The 22,187-nt window shown below is 38.1% G+C and overlaps 1 protein-coding gene across 4 annotated transcripts in view; it reads right to left on the bottom strand.

The window, feature by feature from the left end:
- Positions 1-730: 730 nt before the first annotated feature.
- CDH6 (cadherin 6) overlaps positions 731-22,187 on the bottom strand; it is a 137,324-nt gene continuing 115,867 nt past the window's right edge. For 2 of the 4 annotated variants that reach the window (XM_054489443.2, XM_063664685.1), the window contains exons 7-12: positions 20,247-20,500; positions 11,906-12,042; positions 9,024-9,145; positions 7,861-7,978; positions 7,413-7,664; positions 731-2,472 (exon numbers count right to left, since the gene is read on the bottom strand). In XM_054489443.2, coding sequence (XP_054345418.1) covers positions 1,982-2,472; positions 7,413-7,664; positions 7,861-7,978; positions 9,024-9,145; positions 11,906-12,042; positions 20,247-20,500 — 1,374 coding nt within the window. In that variant the 3' untranslated portion in view covers positions 731-1,981. The remainder of the gene's footprint in view (positions 2,473-7,412; positions 7,665-7,860; positions 7,979-9,023; positions 9,146-11,905; positions 12,043-20,246; positions 20,501-22,187) is intronic. The other 2 variants (XM_063664688.1, XM_063664686.1) reach the window with 1 other exon arrangement.

Here is a 22,187-nt window from a genome sequence, read left to right as displayed (position 1 = left end):
AGAACTAGAAAAAAGAAACCCTGAAAGCAGGAAATAGCTCAAGCATGAAATACTTGTTACTATATAGGGCAGTCCATTATAAAATTGGAAACCATTCAGAAGACACAAGGAATAATATGATTGTAAAAAATTTTCACTCTAATCAGGTAACCCAAAATACTACATTTCTCTTCTTTTAACGTTTCCATCTTTACTTCTTGGGTAATACGCCTATTTAAAACTTAACTAAACAACAGTGTGTTTCCAAGCAGAAAATATGTATTGATATGACAATATCCTCAAATGGAAATGACACTAAAATTATTTGTAGAAAATTAATATTAATTGAAAATAAATCCCTAAGACTAATAAGTGAAGTCAGCATATTCTTAAGTATATATATATACAGAGCCTGTCTTTTAGGTTTTCAAAACAAGGATGTTTTCATTATAGTACGCTGGAATTTCTGATGACTGCACAAGGTAAGATTCTAATGATAAGTGCCATTAGAACAACGTGTGAAATAAACGATTTGAATCCGCCAGAAGGATTAGTTCAGTTCAGTTGGGTCCTCTGGATAATAACCGACTATGAGGCTAATTGCATAATTAGAGAAATAATAGATTGGATGGATTTTACATTACTTTTCTGTCATAGTTTGAGATCATTACTTTGTCATTCGTTCAAAGTCAAGGATGGCAGGATGGTCATGAAAGCAAAGTTAAAAACAATGAAAAAAAATTAATGCTTCTGAAAGTCAACTATCATTTTAATTACAATCTTAAACACTTTTGTTTAAGGGAATCCAATTTTCCCCTTGCAAGGGTCTTCCAAACATGGAATATATAGGTTTTCATCATAATCTCAATGTTGTTTATCCAAATGTATCACGTTATATAAATATGTAGAGGTTTCCAGATGTCAAGGGCAGGGTATTAGGTTCAAGTGTGGCTGGCTCTAACCTCTCCACTGAACTCCCAGAGTGAGATTTAAGTTTTATTTAATCTAACTTTGCTAATTCAACTTAGTTGTGTAAGAAGAATATGAAGAATATGAATTATTGTACTTCACACTGCTACTTTCATGTACAGTATAGTAGAATAATACTGACAACTATAGACAAGAAGTTAAAATTTGTCTCAGGAAAATTCAAGAATTTTTAAACAGTTTTGACGTTAGCCTACTGATAAGTGACCCGTGATACATGTGGTGGCCAAAACTTTTAATGTATGCTAAAATATATTTCCTTTGTTAACATTATTAGCTATTTCCCTCCCCCTTTATATGGTACAAAGGCAAACTTTTGCATGTCTAATCTAGGATATAACAAACTATGAGTTAGTGGAAGGAATGAAGTCGTACTAGGTTTATGGTTGTTTTTGGATGTTACTGTTTAATTTGCTTCTATTCCTTAAGAGTAATGAGAATTTTAACATATGGGTGGATTTGAGGTTTTGAATAGTAGCTGATGCCAGAGAAAGTTCTTGAAGAACAAATAGCATGGGCAAGTGTTATTTTAAATTCTTTGTGACACAAATAAACACCCCTATGTAGTTTATCTCCTTGTGAGCCGATATGCCCTCATTTCTTTTACTATGATGATATTTTTATCTTTAAAGCACAGTCCCTTATCCCATTAGCCTGTGAAATGTACAGTTAGGGCAGTTGGCTGACCTGACATGGAGTGTAGTAAAACACCAGGACAGCCAAAGTGGGCACGTTGTCCTGAGAACAAGTGGAAATGTTCCCTGTCCTCCCCTTCGGCACCTGCCTGTTGGGCTGACTTGGTTAACTGGATGCACTAAAAAATAAAAATTTGCCCCTTGGAAGCTCATAAAAGTGTACTAGAAAAAAGTCTCTAACATTGGATCCACACGGACTGCAGCCATTGGCTTTTGGAACGGATAGAACAGAGAACCCTTCACGGAGTAGTGGATAAATATAAAGAAATAGCCACTTCACATATTTCAGTGTCGTACTGGAAAATGAAAAAGGCAACAGATTAGGAGTCTTTGTCACTGTCCACTCCTCCATACATATCTGCAAGCTTTTTGAATCGAGGTCCCCAGTCACTAAGGTAATCATAGTCTTGATCTCCATCCGTGGTCACTGACTCCAGCGAGCTCAGGGAATCCGCCACGGAGCCAGTGCCTTCATAGGCGTAAGTGGCCAAGGAGTCGTATGGCGGGGCAGTGGGGTCCGTGTCATTTTCCTTTAACCTTTGGTTAATGAAATCTCTGACATCGGTGTTGTCGCGAGCTGTTGGAGTCCGTCGGGGTAGGAAAAGGGTTTCGGGCACAATGTCCCTTCGTAATTTGTTGTCCTCTATGGCTTCAGGATTCCTCAGGGTGCCGATATCAAAAGCCTGGGTGTCCTCCTCTCCACCACCTTCGTCGTTGTAACTGACAATGTTATCTCTGATGTCCTCTTTGGAAATGATCAAAGGCTCTTTTTTTCGCTGCCGCCTCAGAGCTGCAAACAGCACCACTGTCACTGGAAGCAGAAAACAAAACAGAAAGGGAAGGAAAAGTTAATTTGCTGTCCAATTAGTGTCAGGAAGAAACACCGTTCTCAAATGTGAAGTTTTAAAAGTTCTCTAGAAAATGCAGACTCAACTTTTATTTCTTTAAGGATGCACTTGCCTCCATCCATGATCAAACCGGGACCCATAAAATGGAGTAAATATTTGAAAGAAGGTTATAATTTAAGTAGAGGATAAAACACCATCATATTTTGGCAGTAGTTCCTTTTTACTTTGAAATGGCAAACTAGTTTCAAGGTAAGGAAAAAAATAATAAAAAAAAGAAGCTCGGCCTCAGTGAAAGTACTGCAATCAGGGTGCAAATTATGCTGAACACCTAAAATGCTCTGAAACTGGTTACAAGGACAACACTGGCACCTTTGGGAATGTGTTGAAGGGTTTGCAAAACTCCACATCTAAAATAACTTTTGCGCTATGCCTTTTTTTTTTTTTCCCGAGAAAAGTGTAAAATTAGTTTAAAATCCAAAGTAGACATTGAATATTTGCATACCTTTCCTACATATAAAGCAATATTATTCCAGAAAATACCTGGAGAGACCCAGATATAATTCAGAAAGCCATTTTGGATTTCAAGATTGGCTAATTTGAAGGAGGCAGGTAAGAATCCACATGCCATATTATTTCTGTTTGAGCTAAATGAAATAAATACATGTAAGTGGGATTTTTTATTTTTTATTTTTCAAAGGTTCATGTTCTATAAGTTTGTTCCTGAGAATGTTCATTCTTTTGATTTTTTCCCTCCTAACTCAAATTAGAGGTAAAACAAGAATTGTGTTTAAATAGCTCCTGATCTTTCTTCACAGCTGGCTGGGTGGAACACAGCTGGCTACTTGTAGAGAGACACATCTGTCTACGAATGGACATATGGGTGAAAAAATAAAAACACAGTAAAAGCTTAGAGAGAAAACAGTCATCTAGGCCAAAAAGTGAATTGTTAAACTGGGTTTGTGCAGAGGAGTGTATTACAGGAAGTCACAGTAATGTCTCTTTACTATTTCATCCATAACAAGCCCAATTTTTATGAGCCATGAAAACTGAATTACTGCAATAAGAATTACAGAATAATACCTTTTTAGTGAGTACACATAACTACCTATATAATAATAGATGTAGGCACACCCATGTATCTACATATTAAAATTTCATTAGTATTAATAATAATAATTGGTTACCCGTTGAGAGCTTTCTATGTGTTAAGCACTGTACTAAGTGCTTAACATACTGAATCTCATTTAATTATCATAATAGCCCTACAAATAGATACCATCATTAAAACCCCATTTTACATAAGAGGAAGTTGAAGTTTAAAGATGTTACATGTACATGCAGTTCAAATCCAGGTTGGTCAGACTAAAAAGCCTGCACTCATAATTGCCATGTTTTGAAGCAGGTTTGGAGTATAGACTATTTCCAAAGGAAATGTAACTTTGCCACTTTCAAGTGTGTGGTTTTGTAGTTGTATGCACCCTCTTTTGCTGCCAGAAAGTATCCTGATGTCTTGTTTGATGCAACCATTCAGGGTATTTATTCATTCACGCATTTGATAATATTTGTGTAGTGCCTACCCTGTACCAGGTGCAGTTCTAGGCACTGAGTGGGTGAGTGGGGTGGGGGACAGTTGGATGGAGACAAAATAAACAATGTGTATAATAAGGAAATTGTTAGAAGGTGATAAGTGCAATATGAACATGAAAGAGCAGAGCAGAACAAGGTGGAGAAAAATACTTCTGTATATGTTTGAGGAGCCCATATGAACATACAGCACAGTTTTTTTTTTTTTTTTTTTTAAACACAGAATCTCACTCTGTCACCCAGGCTGGAGTGCAGTGGTGTGATCTCAGATCACCACAACCTCTGCTTCCCAGGTTCAAGCAATTCTCCTGCCTCAGCCTCCTGAGTAGCTGGGATTACAGGTGCTCACCACCACGCCCAGCTAATTTTTGTATTTTTAGTAGAGACGGGGTTTCACCATGTTGGATTAGGCTGGTCTTGAACTCCTGACCTCAAGTGATCCACCTGCCTCAGCCTCGCAAAGTGTTGAGATTACAGGCGTGAACCACCATGCCCAGCCAGCACAGTTTTATATATGTTATTGGAGGGAGGTTGCATAATTTGAGCAAAGACATGAAGAGAACTGCAGGGGTTTGGGCAGAGGAATGCTCATGATCTACCTTTCATACTGGTTGCCGGTGTGAACAATGACATGGATTTGAAAAACAGAGGGTTGTAAGTAAGGACATCCATTGGGATTAGAGAACAGAATCAAGCCAACCGTCTCTCCAAGAATTAAGCTTTTATGTACATGGGCTCATTCAGTCACGTAAGGCAAGGGGCAGGCATTTATCACCTCCTAATTCTTCCCTGGCTTAAGGTATCTATAGCTTTTATTTTAGTTTTATGCACATCTGAAAGCACAACTGTCTCGAAGGGAGAGGGCACTTTCAAAAAATCAAAGGCATTTATTCAAGGTCTAATTTTTCTACAGCTAAAACTGCCTATATCTTTTCTTATTAGCCCAATGCACATCTGAACAGGATTTCTTGAGAGTGTCGCTGTCTAGAAGGAGAGCTCTCAGAGCTAATTTTATAAAGTGAAAATGTGATTGCTAAGCACTTGGGGCAAACACATTCTTAGAAAGTGATGCCCTATGAGGTGCCCTCAGCAGGAACTGAGTCTCCCCCTTTCCCTTACCCTTTTGAAGCCAGAGGACAGCAGTAAGATTTTTGGGGGGACAGAGGGACAATTGGGCAAATTTGTGTTCAAATTTTATGGTAAAACTAGAGGGTAAAGAGATCTGGGTTAAATTAAATGATTTGACCGTTCTAAGCCTATTTTCTTATTTGTAAAAGAAAATCAATAGCACAGTGCCCAGTCTTATTGTCATGAATGAGTTAATAAATGTGAAAGTTGTGCAAACTCTAAGGCACCATAAGACATGAGATGTAGTAGTTGTCTAGTTGTTTTTACTGTTGTTTTATTTTTGTAAAATATCCATTACCATATGATCCACTTTCTGGACTCCAGATTTCTTCCTATATCAATGTGGCTTTCCTTCATTTTCCTCCACTTTCTTCAGTTGTCACATTTTAAGTTTGGGCTGTCTTTTGGCCTGGAAATCGCCCTGCATTTCATAAGTTTGAAAAGAAAATAGAGTGCAGTCTTCAGGCACCAAGCCTGGGGAAGAAAATTTAGGTTGGGAACTTTAGTTTTACCACGTGTTAGACACGTGACTTGGCTATATTACTTCACGTCTTGGAGCTGCAGTTTTCATATTTAAGTTACAGATAATTATACACCAAATGGTGCTGAGGATTAGGTGAGAAAAACCTTTGTAAGGCATCTTGCACAGCATCTGACCTATGGTGTATACCTAACAAAGGCTAAATCCCATTTTTCTCCTTTTTTATTAGGTACAGAATTCCAAAGAGATTAAACAAGATGTGGGAGGCACTGAGGCCAATTACAAGTCATGAGGAGACGGTGAATTCATTGGAGGAAGGAAATGAAAGGGGGAGATTCAGTGAGTTGACTAGAAGGAAGAAAAGGGGGAAGAGAAAATGGGTAGATGATGACAGAAAGGAAGAATCACCACTGTCAGATGAGAGTTATCTCTCCTTCCATAGACGACAAAAAGAGTCCATGGAATACTCCTTGGGTACAGCCCTACCAATTCAAGGTTTCTAAAAAATCACCCTTTTGATCAAAAAGAACATTCATATCTTTCTATTCCAAAACAATGTTTACAGACTCACACCATTAGAAACACTGATTTGTCTTTGCACACTGTCCGTTTTTATTTATGCTCATATCTTAAAATACTTTCCCCAAGTCTTAGTTGACAAAGAGAATCACAGTTCTGTAGTTGAGTTTCAAGGCTTCTGTTATAATTAGAAGGGTTGATGTGAAGTGTGAAGGAGCACTCGAGCAGGGATCCCTAGGCATTCTGTTCTTGGAGAAATGCAGGTTCTCTTTCACTCTTCTCAAAGTCACTCTGTCTTCATTTTTTAAAAAAGAGTATTTCCCCCTGTATAATTCAGGTTGACTCTTAACTTCTTACCTTTTCTTTTCACTATATAGGTAAGCTTTACAAATCTTGCTTTCATTTTTGGAAGGGCTGCATTAACAAATATTTGATTTCTTAGTTCACAAACAGTCAAGGGCCTGTTGAGAAATCTGCGCTCGACTTGTAGGCTTAATTAGTTGGTTAGGGGTAAAAATTTCATTTGAATCATTGTTAGACCCTGATTTCCATTTTTCTTACATTCATTTCTTTTGGGCCCCCATACTTATTTCCTCAATCACAGAAGTTATTTATTGTTGAGTGTGAGAAATAGACCTTATGCATGTGGCAATCAGAGAGCAATGCTAAGAAGGTAATCATTCAAATGGTAAATCAACATTAGTTTGCTGGATTAAAAAAATTTCATAGTTTTTATTTTTCTAGGATGAGAGAAAAGTCATCATACTCCTCTTCCCACTTTCCCACAGATCTTTAAACTTTACCTTTATAGAAAGGGCCCTCATCATACACTCCATGCCAGACACTTAACAACGTTTTCCAAGTAAAAAAATTACACAACAAATGAAATGAAAAGGGCACATTTATGTTGCCCTGAAATCCCCCGAGATTCATTCCCAGTCTGATAGACAAGAGATTCTTTGCTTCCTGGGCAAGCAAAGACACGGGCAAGTTTCACATCTGTTCATTTTCCAAAGCCATTTGCAAGCAAAAATGAGTTCACATCGTACAGCACAGATTCTCAGTATGTAACTCGACTCACCTAGATCAGGCTGTATGCCTTAATGGGGGAAGCAGATAAATCTAGAGTGTCACAGTAACAGTGTGAGCCCCTCACCATGGGGAGATAGGAGGCAGGGAGAACCAGTTTACCTAGTAGGATCACGATGCACAGAAGGATGGCAACCAGAGCCCCCGTGCTCAGTCCCGTGGGGTGGATGAGCGCCTCCGCATGGCAGGATTGCATGTTCCCGTGGTGGTCACATGCACAGACCCGGACAGTCACTGTCCCAGTGCTGCTTTGAACTGGGTAGTCGTTGTCTGAAATGACCACAGGTAAGAGATAGGTGCTCATCTCGTGTCTATTATAGCCATTTTTCCGAGTTAAGATTCCCGCCGTGTTGTCTGGAACCGGAAAGCAAAGTGGTGAATGTATGTGGATACTGCATCATGTATTGAATCAATCGTGATAGGAAAAGCTAGATATAGATACAGATATGTGTGTGTGTATATATATACATATACATATACATATACATATACATACAGATACAGGTACGGATTTAGATGGAAATAGAGAAGGTAACTTGAACTCATTTACCTTTGTTGTCTTGAATGGTAAAGTTTGAGCCACTGGCTGCTTCAGGGGCCAAGGAAAATGAAAATTGGTGCCCACTATAAGGGTCGTCCTTGTCAACAGCATGCAGGGTCTGAATCAACTAAGAGAAAAACCAAAACGCTGCCATAAAATTTCGATAACTCAAAAGTGTTTCTTACCATTTTGCAAGAAATTGCTTGACAAAATGATTTAAAAATGTAATTATAAAAATGATAGCCTTTAAGTAATATACAGTGAATCTGCTCTATTATGGGTTAGAAAGCCAAAGGGCAGGGAATTATTCTTTGTTGTGGGGACACTGCAGGATGTCCTGTGCATTGTAGGATGTTTAGCAGCCACCCTGGCCTCTACCCACCAGATATTAGTAGCACTTTCTAGTGTGACAATCAGACTCTCTCAAGATACTGCAAATATCCCCAGGGAGGAAATCACCCTGATTGAGAAACATTTAGCCTTGAGTGATACAAAGCTATAAAATATCCCAATAGTCTGTGACAACATTGCAACTTCACAAAGTAGAAGTGCTCTTTGGACAGTCTCTCTAGAAATGCACTCTTAGCATTACATAAGCTATCAACTTGCAAAATCGAAAAAGAAGTATATAGAATACGATAACTTCAGCTTTCTACTTGCACATGTACTTTAACAGTGTACTTCTATTTTCACAAAATGAAACATAATTTTTATATCACTGGCAGCAAAGACCTATTTCATGTGGGGACAAATGTGTAAAACAGTAAAACATTCATGAATTTGTATTACTTACACAGATGGTCAATGTAAATAAGTGAAATCATGAATTATAGGCAATTATAAAGTATATTCTAGTTATTACTTCAAGTACATATGGTAATTAAACTATCTGTTCACCAATAAAGATTTTTCCAATAAAGCTGTGACTAATCTATTTTAATAAAAACTTAAGATCGATTTGGAATCAGCCTCAGTCTTTGATGAACTTCCAGTTCTTCAAAACTGTTAGTTCTCATATGTAAGTCCTGGTTCTTATTTATAGTATTAATTTCCGTAGCATTCACTTCCTAGATAATTCACAACTCTCCTTCAGCTCTGTGAATCATCTGAATGATAAGAAGATCTAAATTAATTTGATGTTCAACTTGAATGTACTTTTTAATGAAACTCACCTGATCTGCCTTTGCTTTTTCACAGACAAAAGTTTCATAGAACTCAGCAAATTCTGGGGCGTTGTCATTGACATCTAGAACTTTAATATATAGAGGTACTCGACTACTTTGCTTTGGATTATCTGTCACATACCAAAAAGAAAGAAAAAGGCATTTACACGTTGATTGCCGATTCCCTTTAGACAACATCCGCTCAACTCCTTCATTCTCATTCATGCACAGATTCCCCAAGCTGCTGTACTACTGGGCATTAAGTACCAGTGTGGTCACAAAAAGTAGAATGAGATTGTTTGGTACATCTGGAGTTGGATGCACCTGTTAGAGATACATGGGTGACAAAGCTACTTGTGTTGATATAGTTCAACTCTGTAATAAACCTTAATATAACACAAAACCAAGAAAGGCATTTTAGAGGTAGATTTTCAAGGAAGCAGGCAGATGGGGAGCATATGGACAAAAGGAAGAAGAGGGAAAATGAATGAACCACCAGAAGACCAAAGGATAGTTATTAGTCTTAGTGTTTTAGTTTGAGTGCTGAACGAGAGCAAGATGTCATGCTAAACACTTTGCTGTATTACATTATTTAATTTTCACAAACTTCTGCGGTAGACAAAGGTACTGCCCCCATTTTATAGATGAGGAAACTGAGACGCGGAGAAGTTAAGTAATTTTTCTATGTTTACAGAGACAGTAAAGAGTAAAGTCCAGGTTCAAACTTGGTTCTGTCTGACTCCAAGCCCAGGCTGAAAGCCCAGGCTGTTCATCTGGGATTAATGATAGAGGGGAATCAATGTTTGCAGACCCTGAGATAAATGAAGTATTTTGGTTGCCTTCTGTGATAATCTTCTACCACAGTATGGAAGACAGATTCCTGGTGTAAGAATCAGGAGTTACAATCTATCACCTCAGCTCTCTTCATTTACTTCACTTGTGTGTCTATCTGTTTTTTCACTTTGTAAGTATTTAGTGAGTATCCAATACCTCATATATAGCAGCCTCTATTTGGGATGTTGGGGCATGTAGGAAACATAACAAAGATCCTGTTTCCTGGAGCTTTATTGTAATGGGGATGGACAAACCATAAACTCATAAATACATAATGTGTCAGATGGTAAATGCTATAGAGAAATTAAGTAGGGAAAAAGGATTGAGAGAAATAGAGGTGTTACTTAGAATGATGACCAAGGACTGCTTCTCTGATGAGATATCATTTACCCAGAGACATGAATGAAGAGAAGGTTTAAGCCATGTGAATATTTCTGGCTCTTCAGGTCGAGGAATCAGTATATGCAAAGGCCCTGAGGTGAGTGGGAGCTGGTTTTATACAAGCTTTTAGTTTCTGTTATATCAAAGGTTGTTAAGAAGATTAGACAGTAAGATTCTTGAAAATGTCTAAAATTTTACTCACATTATTCTTTGAAAGTTAGAGCAGCTGAATATTAACTTTCAAGAGATAGTCACCAATACTTTCAAATGTGTCATGGAAACATTAAATCTTAAAAACATTTTTTCAAGGCACAAAGCTTAAAATACTTAACGAGATGACTGCTTTGGTAAAAAATAAAATTTCATTGTCTTAGGAAAAATGGTCATTTTTCAGTGGGAAATAATTTTGTAATTTTAAAACTTTAAAGATGCTCTGTCTTTGGTATCTACATCAGTCCCTTAACATAAATTAACATGAACTTCAAGATAAATCTTGACATCAATTCTGAAGAGCAAATTCCTACCTAACTAATTTCTAATGTGCTGTCCTTATCACTATCTAAAAGCAATGCTTCATTTTGCCTATATTGGTTACTATTCTACCAAATATCCTTTAGTCACTTCAAATCTCATGAGTTATATTGACAGAGAATACAAATGTAATAAACTATTCGATATGGACTATTTCACACTAGATACCCAAAGTGAGCTAAAAATGTTTAGAACTTTTAAAATCAAACACAAAGACTGAAAAGTGAGCTATAATTTAGAAGCCTAGTTTTAAACATTGAAATTCTATTTTAACCAGGGCCTGTTGTGGGGTGGGGGGAGGGGGGAGGGATAGCATTAGGAGATATACCTAATGTAAATGATGAGTTAATGGGTGCAGCACACCAACGTGGCACATGTATACATATGTAACAAACCTGCACATTGTGCACATGTACCCTAGAACTTAAAGTATAATACAAAAATTAAAAAAGAGATCGTTTTTCACTTATGTTCTTCAGCCTGCACATTGTATTGACCATCTACATTAGTTTTCATTGCGTGTAATCATTTTATTTGAAGCATTCTTTTGGCACTATTGTTCTTTGCCTTCAATTTCATGGGGGCTATCATAAAATTCATTCTAATCATTTTATTGATTACTTGATGGTTTGTATTACTCACTTTGCTATACCATGGAAAAGTGATAATTTATCTCTCTTAATTCTGTAAAGACTTTGAAATAGAAATTCTATAGTAAGCTGGAGAATTGATATCTAAAATTTTCTAAACAATGCCCACATTTTACAATATACTTGACCCCTCTCATCTTTTGCCCCCACACGGTGTCTAATTGAGAGTCTGTTTTTTTTCAGCTGTTTATGTAATGTTCTAATTTATAAGCTTTTTTGGAATTAAATCCACTGAGTACCAATTCAATTGCATTTGTGAGATACATTCCCATTTTATTGTTTCCAAATCACAGAACTTCCATGGTTGCCTCTCCATTTATGTGTGAGCCAATGTATATCTAGAAGAAGCATTACTGCAAACCACTCCAGGGCTCTTTCCCTCAATATATATCAAGTCGGATTGTCAATACATGGTGACAAGCTATGCTCTACCAGCACTTGCTGGGACACTCAGTCTATTAATGGGGGACAGCAGTGGTATCAGGTAGGACTTACTGATCTCTGTTGCTATCACTGTAATGTTGTGCCATAGCAGTGTTTCTCGGTCAAGAAGTTTCGATGTAAAAATTGAACCATTTCCAGAATCAATGTTGAATATTCTGTCCATATCTGTGTGTCGATCTACAGAGTACCTGAAAATGCAGAGCGGAATTAAGAAAGGCTTTTCTTTCTATTTCCTATTCTCACATCATAGAACATCATAAAACATCTGGCACATATCATATCCCAGAATATCTGTGGCATAAATTTTTTTCCATCTCTAGTGCATATTTGAATATCTACAACTTGACTTTAAGTAAAATATTTTGAGAAATTAGTTCTTCACAATGGAGGTCTTAATAGTAAACTCACTAGACAAGTTGCGTGACTTTGAAGATCACCATTAAATTTTCTTTTCTAATATGTATACATTTGGATCAAGTTTACATAGTAATTGTTTCATTTTTAACTCAAGTTTTTACAACCTGAGAACTTTAATGTGTGTGTGTGTGTGTGTGTGTTTGTATGCATATGTAGGGTTTTGGTTATTTTTCTACTTTCCATTTAATTTTAAAAATCATCTGTTGAAATAAGCAAAAGATGGCTAGTGTGGCCAAGGTTAGTGAGGCAGAAGAGGGAGATAGGAGTTGAGACTGGGGAGACAGCCAGAGTCTAGACAGCAGAAGAAGGCTGTGGTAAGGAGTTGGAATTTATTCTAAATGCAATGCGAATCTACCCAAGGGTTTTTTGTTTGTTTGTTTGTTTTGAGATGGGGTCTCACTCTCTCACTCTGTCACCCAGGCTGGAGTGCCGTGGCATGATCTTGGCTCACTGCAACTTTGACCTCCCAGGCTCGAGTGATCCTCCCACCTTAGCCTCCAGAGTAGCTGGGACCACAGGTGCATGTCACCATGCCCTGCTAATTTTTTGTATTTTTTGTAGAGACAGGATTCGGCCATTTTGCCCAGGCTGGTCTTGAACTCCTGAGCTCAAGTGATCCACCTACCTCGGCCTCCCAAACTGCTGGGATAACAGTCATGAACCACCACGACTGGCTACAAAAGGTTTTAAGCAGGGGAGTGCCACAATCTAAATCATGGTTAATAAAGATCACTGGTTGAATTGAGGAGAATGGTTGGACGGTGCTGCCACAAACAGAGAAAAGAGTGAAAAACAGGATTCGGGGAAGATGGGTAAGTTCCATTTTTGCTATGCTGAGGCTGAGGTGCCTGAGAAAAGTTCAGGAAGAGATGTCTAGTCTGAAGCTCAAGATTAAGATCTGGACTGATCCCAGATTTCCTATTCAGCTGTCTAAGAAAACAATGTCCAGTGGAGGAAGAAAAACACTAAAGACAGAATCACTTACATCACTTAAAGCAGTGGGAGACCACAGTGGTGCCTGGAACAGACTAGGAACTTGATAACTATTTAAGAAGGAGAGTTTGAATAAATTCGAGGGAAACCAAGAGAAGCATTTGGAAACCAAACATTCCAACCCTAATACTGATGGAAGACTAGTGGATTTTGAGAAATGTTGTCTTATTTATAAATGTATTACTAGTTTTTAGAATGGCTATGTGATATGGTTTGGCTCTGTGTCCCCACCCAAATCTAATCTTGAATTGTAATCCCCATGTGTCAAAGGAGGAGCATGATGGGAGGTGATTGTATCACGGGGGCAGACTTCTCCCTTGCTGATCTTGTGATAGGGAGTGAATTCTCACAAGATCTGATGGTTTAAAAGTGTAGTGCTTCCCCTTTACCTTACGCCATGATTACAAATTTTCTGTGGCCTCCTAGCCTTTCTTCCTGTACAGCCTGTAGAACTGTGAGTCAATTAAACCTCTTTTCTTCATAAATTACCCAGTCTCAGGTAGTTCTTTATAGCAGTGTGAGAATGAACTAATACAGAAAATTGGTACCAGGAAAGTGGGGGACTGCTATAAAGATAGCTGAAAATGTGGAAGCAACTTTGGAACTGGGTAACAGGCAGAGGTTGGAACAGATTGGAGGGTTCAGAAGAGGAAAGAAAGATGTGAGAAAGTTTGAAACTTCCTAGAGACTTGTTGAAAGGTTTTGACCAAAATGCTGACAATGATATGGACAATGAAGTCCAGGCTGAGGAGGTCTCAGAGGGACATGAGGAACTTATTGGGAACTGGATTAAAGGTCACTCTTGCTTTGCTCTAGCAAAGAGACTGGTGGTGTTTTGCTTCTGCCCTAGAGATCTGTGGAACTTTGAACTTGAGAGAGTTGATTTAGGATATTTGGCAGAAGAAGTTTCTAAGCAGCAAAGCATTCAAGAAGTGATCTGGCTGTTTCTTAAAGTGTATGCTCATATGTGTGAACAAAGAGATGATGTGAAACTGGAACTTATATTTAAAATGGGGACCATGTGGTAGAAAAGAAAGATCCATTTTCTGGGGAGGAATTCAAGCCTGCTGCAGAAATTTCCCTAACTAAAGAGGAGCCGAATGTTAATAGCCAGGACAAGGGGGAAAATGTCTCCAGGGCATTTTGGGGACCTTGATAGCAGCCCCTTCTCTCACAGGCCCAGAGGCATAGGAGAAAAAAAAAATGGTTTCATGGGCAAGGCCTAGGGCCTAGCTGCTCTGTGCAGCCTTGGGACATGGCATCCTGTGTTCCAGCCACTCCAGCCTGAGCTGTGGCTAAAAAGGGCCAAGGTACAGCTCAGGCTGTGGCTTCAGAGGGTGCATGCCCCAACGCTTGGTGGTGTCTACATGGTGTTGGGCCTGAAGGTGTGCAGAAGGCAAGAAGTTGAGGTTTGGGAACCTCCACCTAGATTTCAGAGGATTTATGTAAATGCCTGAATGTCCAGGCAGAAATCTGCTGCAGTGGTGGAGACCTCATGGAGAACCTCTACTGGAGCAGTGTGGAGGGAAAATGAGGGGTTGGGGCCCCCACACAGAGTCCCCACTGGGGCACTGCTTAGTGGAGCTGTGAGAAAGGGGCCACTCTCTTCCAGACCCCAGAATGGTGGATCCACCAATAGCTTGCACCATGAGCCTGGGAAAGCTGCAGGCACTTAATGCCAGCCCATGAAAGCAGCCTTGGGGGCTGTATCTTTCAGAGCCACAGGAATGGAGCTGCCCAAGGCCATGGGAGCCCACCACCTTATCAGTGTGCCCCAGAGGTAAGACATGGAATCAAAGGAGATTATTTTGGAGCCTTAGGATTTAACGACTGCGCTGCTGGATTTCAGTCTTACACGGGGCCTGTTAGCCCCTTGGTTTTGGCCAATATCTCCCTTTTTGAGTGGGAACATTTACCCAATACCTGTAACCCCATTGTATGGGCGTAACTAACTTGTTTTTTATTTTATAGGCTCATAGGCTGAAAGGATCTGTCTTGTCTCAGATGAGACTTTGAACTTGGACTTTTGAGTTAATGCTGGGATGAGTTAAGACTTTGGGGGACTGTTGGGAATGCATGATTGGTTTTGAAATGTGAAAAGGACATGAGATTTGGGAGGGGCCAGGGGAAGAATGATATGGTTTGGCTCTGTGTCCCCACCCAAATCTGATCTCAAATTGTAATCCCCATGTGTCAGAGGAGGCACCTGGTGGGAGGTGACTGAATCTTGGGGCAGACTTCCCCCTTGCTGTTCTTGTGATAGTGAGTGAGTTCTCATGAGATCTGATGGTTCAAAAGTGTGTGGCGCTTTCCCCTTCCTTTCCCTCTTCTCCTTCTGCTATGATTGTAAGTTTCCTGAGGCCTCTCGGCCATGCTTCCTGTACAACCTGTGGAAATGGGAGTCAATTAAACCTTTCATAAATTACCAAGTCTCAGGTAGTTCTTTATAGCAGTGTAAAAATGGACTAATACACTATGTTTATGAGCAGGGTGGGGGTGGGGTATTACAGAGAAAACTGAAGAAAGTTGATATGTTAAGGCCATTAGAAAAAAAATTGCCCATTTCAGCTGGATTTTTAAAACTTTATGAGGTTTAAAAACATTGCCTCACTAGAAATTCAATTTCAGTAAATGACCTGACTAGGCAGATATACGTGGAATTATTATGAGTGCTGTAAGAAAAATAAACCCTTGTTACTAACTTGCCATAGTATGCTGCATCCAAGATTCTACTTGAATGCATTATTTTGGTTTAAAACACAAGTAGTGAATTATAATGAACAATATATTTTATCTTCATAAAATTTATTTTTGTTATCTAGTGAGTGTCTAAATGAAATAGATATTCAATGATCGTAGGCCACTTAAACCTGATTTTAAAGAGAATTAATGAAGTTCACAATGGGTATAATATCAAGTTGAATTGGAGTTTCAGTTTCAATGTATATAAACTTATGTTTTTATTATCAAAAGGGTTGAAACAAATGAAACAGCTACTGTTTTGCCATTTATGTCATGAATCAACATTTATTAAGAATTTAGGCAACAGTATTGTACTTACTTGATCATTTCTTATTTTAAATTTGAGAATGATAAACATTTATAGCACATCGTTAATTACAAAAAGGAAATCTCAATATTCATAGACTTTGTAAGAAATTTAATAATTATCTATATACATTTTTTTCTCATGGAAAATGCTAAGCTTAAGATGTGCTGCTTCTGTAAGCTGTTACAATAATATACAGCAATAATCTTGTTTTGTTCTTTGTGTCTTTTCCCCCATTGTAGTTTTAAATTTTACAAGTAATTATATTTTCCTATCAAACCTTGGCATAAAGGGTAAGAGGTGAGAATCTTTAGTTAAAGGCAGCTTTCACTTTGAAAGAGAAAGTAACTATTTAGGAAATAGCAAAATTGTATTTTTTCCTTTTGTTGGGACACTTAAAAATTAATAGAAAATCTAAAATGACCACATCATTCAGGAAAGATGCTTGTACACAAGCCTTGCTTGTTTGTTGTTTTTTCCTTCCAAGATAATTTAAATTTATATCAAGGATATTTATTGTCCAGTCACATTAATTGTAATTATCACTGATAAGAAACAAGATAAAATCCCATCATGATTATAGCAAATCCTTCTGCTAGGTAGCTTTTTTTCTTTTTTCTAGGACTTCATTGTATTCTGTGATTAAATAATTTGTCTTCTAATGTATCCTCAAGTCAGGAAGATTTGTGGTTCTTCCTGGAAAGGATGTATGTTTGCATAAATTTTTCATAATTTGTATGTATAGTGGCATATTATAAGATTCTTTCACAGAAACCAAAGGGAATTTGAGATGAAGTTATTAGAAGAAAATAATTTTATGTGATTAAAGAATTAAAGATTTGTGCCTGTGTAATGATAAGTCAGTGCTCTGGGGAAGAATTCTCTAGTGTTAATTTTGCACCTACCACATTGTCTAGCACTTAGTTGTTCAACATTTATGTCTTGAATAATCAAAAATTATGTATGAATGTATTTTTCTAATATAAGAATGAATTTTATCCTATAAAAGGGCACTGGAATACCATTTATATACCAATATATCTATAAGTATTTCTAGTTTTAAATCTATGTCTATGTATCAAATCCATATGTACCAAGGAAAGGCTGGCAGCAAAAAACTTAAAAATTAGCTGACAGCCAACATAATCTGACAAGCTAACTACGTTCTTTCATAAAACAGAAAATAGGAAACCATCATTCTCAGCAAACTATTGCAAGGACAAAAAACCAAACACCGCATGTTCTCACTCATAGGTGGGAATTGAACAATGAGAACACATGGACACAGGAAGGGGAACATCACACACCGGGGACTGTTGTGGGGTGGGGGGACGGGGGAGGGATAGCATTAGGAGATATACCTAATGCTAAATGATGAGTTAATGGGTGCAGCACACCAACATGGCACATGTATACATATGTAACAAACCTGCACGTTGTGCACATGTACCCTAAAACTTAAAGTATAATAATAATAAAATTAAAAAAAAAAGAAAATAATGCAGTGGGTAAAAATGGTATTTGGTATAAAAAGTAATATAGATATGGAAATATTGCCTGAATTCCCAAAACATTCTCTCTTTTAATTAAAAAAAAGTTGATCTATCAAGGAGATAACCAAAGCTCATATTTGTAAACTTCTAGCATTAACACTTTCAAATTGAATTTGATACTTGCTAAGATTTTTTTCCTTATGCAGTTACAACAAACTCCGAGAGAGTAGTTGTGAAAATACTTACACATATATTAGTGAAAACTATATTAGTGAAAGCTATATTAGTGAAAACCACATTCATTTTCCTTATTAACAATATTAAATGTATGTGGAGAAACACTTGGTCCATGGAGCTCACATGGTTGACCATAGCCCAATTCAAAGTGTCTTATAGATATTCCAATAGGATGCTAAAACAAGAGTTTATTTGCCCAGTGATTTAAAATTGTTCCCTGAAAGTAAGCCAGGAATTTTTGTGTTTGAGATGTGGGGCTTGTCATAAGGTTTCATTCGAACAAAGGGCTCAACTGGGAAAAAGTAAGAAAATGACTGCTGCCTTAGGGCCCCACATTCTTTTATCTGCAATAATATTCTTCATGTAGCAGCCAGTGTTATCCTTTTAAAATGGAGTTTTAGATTAGTTAACTCTTATACTCAAAGGTTTCCAGTGGCTTCTCATCTCAATCAGAATAAAATCCAGTCTTTACCATGAACTACAAAGCCCTACAGGAGCTGCCACACTCCTCATCAGCTATCAAACCTCTCTGGGGCCTCATATCTGACCTCTCCTCCCTCTCTCAGTCTCTTCCAGCTGCGGAGGCCTCCTCGCTGCTCTTTCAACTGTCAAGCAAGCTCTGGTATCAGACTTACCCTTGCTTTTCTCTCTTCTTGGAATGTTCTTCACCCAGCATCAACATGGTTCGCCCTTTAATTTCATTCAAATCTTTACTAAATGGTCCCCTACCAAGAATGTCAAACCTGACCCCATTATCTAAAACAGTACTCCAGGTGCTCTTTATTTCCTTATTCTGCCTTATTTTCCTGCTTAAAATTTACTTTTTCCTGACTTATTACATATTTACTGTTTGTCTATTTCTGCTTGCCCCAATTAGAATGTAAGCTTCGTGGGATGAGGGCTGTATTCCCTAGTGCCTAGAATGTACCCAGCACTTGGGTGGCATCTTGACCAGAATCTATTTGTGAACTCACTGGCAAGAGTTTCTCTAGTTTTTCAGTCTGCTTACTTTGTTTATGGGGAGTAATCGACACAATGCTATTCTGGTCTAGCACTTTTCTTGAACTCCTGACCTCAAGTGATCTGCCCACCTTGGCCTCCCAAAGTGCTGGGATTACAGGCGTGAGCCATCGTGCCCAGCTAGCACTTTTCTCATTTAGTCAACTAAGCTACTGGCTGAAGGCTGGAGGTTGGTTGACTCCAGCATTTTCCTGTTAAGATCTGAGAATACTGAAGCATCAGTGGTCCCAAAGAACAATAAGGACTTATTGCAACATGATTTACAACTAAGGTGTAAGGAAAGCACAAGGAAAACAGAACTAGTTTACATAGCATACATTTGGACTCTGTTGTATTAATTTCCCTAGGATTTCACAGATGTATATCATGAAACGATTCTTGTTTTTATCTCCATCTACAAAAGGTAAAACCATCCGAATGGAGGATAATTCTGTCTTTTAAGTGTTACATGATAGGTTTTTCTACACTTGAAAAACAGGCTGTCAAGCTCAGTGCTTGATTTGTTAAAAATCATACTTTTTCTATGCCACCCTTTGACAAATCTTAAACTTAAAAAAATCTCAAATCTTGGAAAACAATCCCAGGTTATTCAGCTGCATCAGCTTATACTACTTCTACTTAAGCAGTAAACTCCTTATAGCTTGTTTTCCTTCCCAAATTTGTGTTTTTTTAAGGTTTATACAGCCAGCCCTGTGTATCCACAGGTTCTGCAACTGTGGATTCAACCAACTGGAAATCAAAAATGTTTTGAAAAAACAAAAAGCAAACAATAAAAAATACTACAAATAAAAACATCAAGATAACAACAATTGGCATAGTATTTACATTGAATTGGTACTATTAGTAATCTAGAAATGACTTAAAGTTTAGGGGAAGATGAGCTTTGGTTATTTGCAAATCTGTGTCATTTTATATAAGGAACTTCCAGATTCGTGAATTTTAATACGGGTGTGGGCCTGGAACCAATCCCCCAGGGATGACAAGGGACTACTGTACTTCTGCCAAAATAATATTTATGCAGTGAGCAAAGAGAGTTAAAGGTGCTATTTAGAATAGTTTTTTCAGGAAAACACAGTTGTCTAATTGGAACAAAAGGGATTCATCTTTTCTAAAGTGCAGGCAGATATTTGAATATAAATTGACTGAAGCTTATGAAAGAGACACGTTGCAGAAGTGTGCTTACTTGACAGGATTCCTGGCAGCATCTGGATCTTGGGCTGTGACGGAGCCTATTGTGGTGTTTATCTGAGCATCTTCTCTTATTTGTAAGATGTAGGCCAGTTTGCTGAAGACAGGTGGCTCATCTACATCCTCCACCACAATTCTAACCGTGGCTGAATCTTTGAAAGGCCCCAAGTAGAGAAATCGTTGCTCAACATGAGGATTGGAGGCTTCCACTTTAAGGGTATACACTTTCTTCTTTTCAAAGTCCAAGAGCTTGGGGTGTGGGGGTGGGGGAAAAAGTAACATATTTAAAGCAGCCAAGACACAGAAAGCCAAGACATGAAACATTTTTGGTGTAAACCACTGATAAATGAATGCAATCATATTGCTTAGAGAAACACATTTGTGTGATATTGGGCAAAGGGAGAAAAGATAAGGTGTAATTTTTTTTCTTATATCTAGGCTGTTAGGCAGGAAATGATTATAAAGTTTGTGAAGGAGTTCAGATGCCACACAGCCCTGAAAAATGTATGGGCTGAGACCATGCCTGCTGTTGACTTAAAAGTGGGTACTGAGGTACGAGGCATCATACCAGGCAGGAAGGGCACTTGGAAGCAGGAGTCTGGTAGAGCCCACACTGTCCCCACTTAAAAAATACTCATGTTTCACTAGAGGGGGCCATCAGGGGCAAGTTGGCAAATACACAGTGGGTTATTCCATGTCAGATGTTCTCACATCTGGCTTTTTTTTTTTTTTTTTTGAGACGGAGTCTCGCTCTGTTGCCAGGCTGGAGTACATTGGCGTGATCTCGGCTCACTGCAACCACTGCCTCCCGGATTCAAGCGATTCTCCTGCCTCAGCCTCCCGAGTAGCTGGGACTACAGGCGCGCATCACCAGGCCCAGCTAATTTTTGTATTTTTAGTAGAAACGGGGCTTCATCATGTTGGCCAGGATGGTCTCGATCTCTTGACCTCGTGATCCACCTGCCTTGGCCTCCCAAAGTGCTGGGATTACAAGAGTGAGCCACTGTGCCTGGCCATATCTGGCTTTAATTGCACTGATGAGTGTTTAAAACTGGCCAATGTCTTGGCCCCACCCTGGACCATTAAACCAACATATCTGGGCGTGCAGATTAAAATCTACATTATTAAACACTTTCCCCAGTGATTCTGTGGTGCAGCCAGAATAGAGAGCCACAGGTTTGCATTGTGAATCCCTCATCATCATTCAGACAACATAGATTAAATTTTTTTTTTTGTTATTGTTGTTTTTTGCATGAGGTAATGAAATATTCCAAATGGTATCCTGAAAAGGGCATTGGGCTAATTATTTGCCAAAGAAAGTAATGATCATTGTTGTCAAGGGTCTTTAGGAAAAGTAGGTCTGCTTTTGGAGACATGTGAACCCAAATGCTTATTGCTGACTTTTAGTTTTAGATGATAATATGACAAGGCTCACTAGAAACACAATTAATCAAGACGTTAGTGAATGTGATTTAGTCGTCTAGGCAAAATTTCAGTTTGAATCTGATAAGGCACCAAGAAAATTAAAAAGGTTAATGCACACTAATGGGCTTCCTAATTATATTATAGTTTAAAACATTAGTCTGAGTGTCACTTAAACATGTTTTATTGTGTTTCCAGATATTAAGACACGTAATCCAAAGCTTGGGAGGAAAAAAAATCTCTTGTTATTTACATCCACCGATGCTTTTATTTACCACAAAAGATAATAGTATGCTAGAGGAGAGAGAAAATATTACACCATACATGATAAAAGTGAAATCATAAAAAGTTCGCCAAAATTAATATTTTTAGTCTTGAAGCATACAATTCATTGGTTTTTAATTTTTCCCATATTTTTGTATACTGCTCTGTGGTGCTACACAATTTGGGGGATAAAATAATGAACCAGTACTTTGGAAAAAAAATAGAAATCAGAATATAAAAGATTTATTGT

Source organism: Pongo pygmaeus, chromosome 4, assembly GCF_028885625.2.
Source record: "Pongo pygmaeus isolate AG05252 chromosome 4, NHGRI_mPonPyg2-v2.0_pri, whole genome shotgun sequence".
NCBI lineage: Eukaryota > Metazoa > Chordata > Mammalia > Primates > Hominidae > Pongo > Pongo pygmaeus.
Note: the sequence above shows the minus strand (reverse complement) of the source record. Positions and strands in the feature narration are given on the sequence as shown.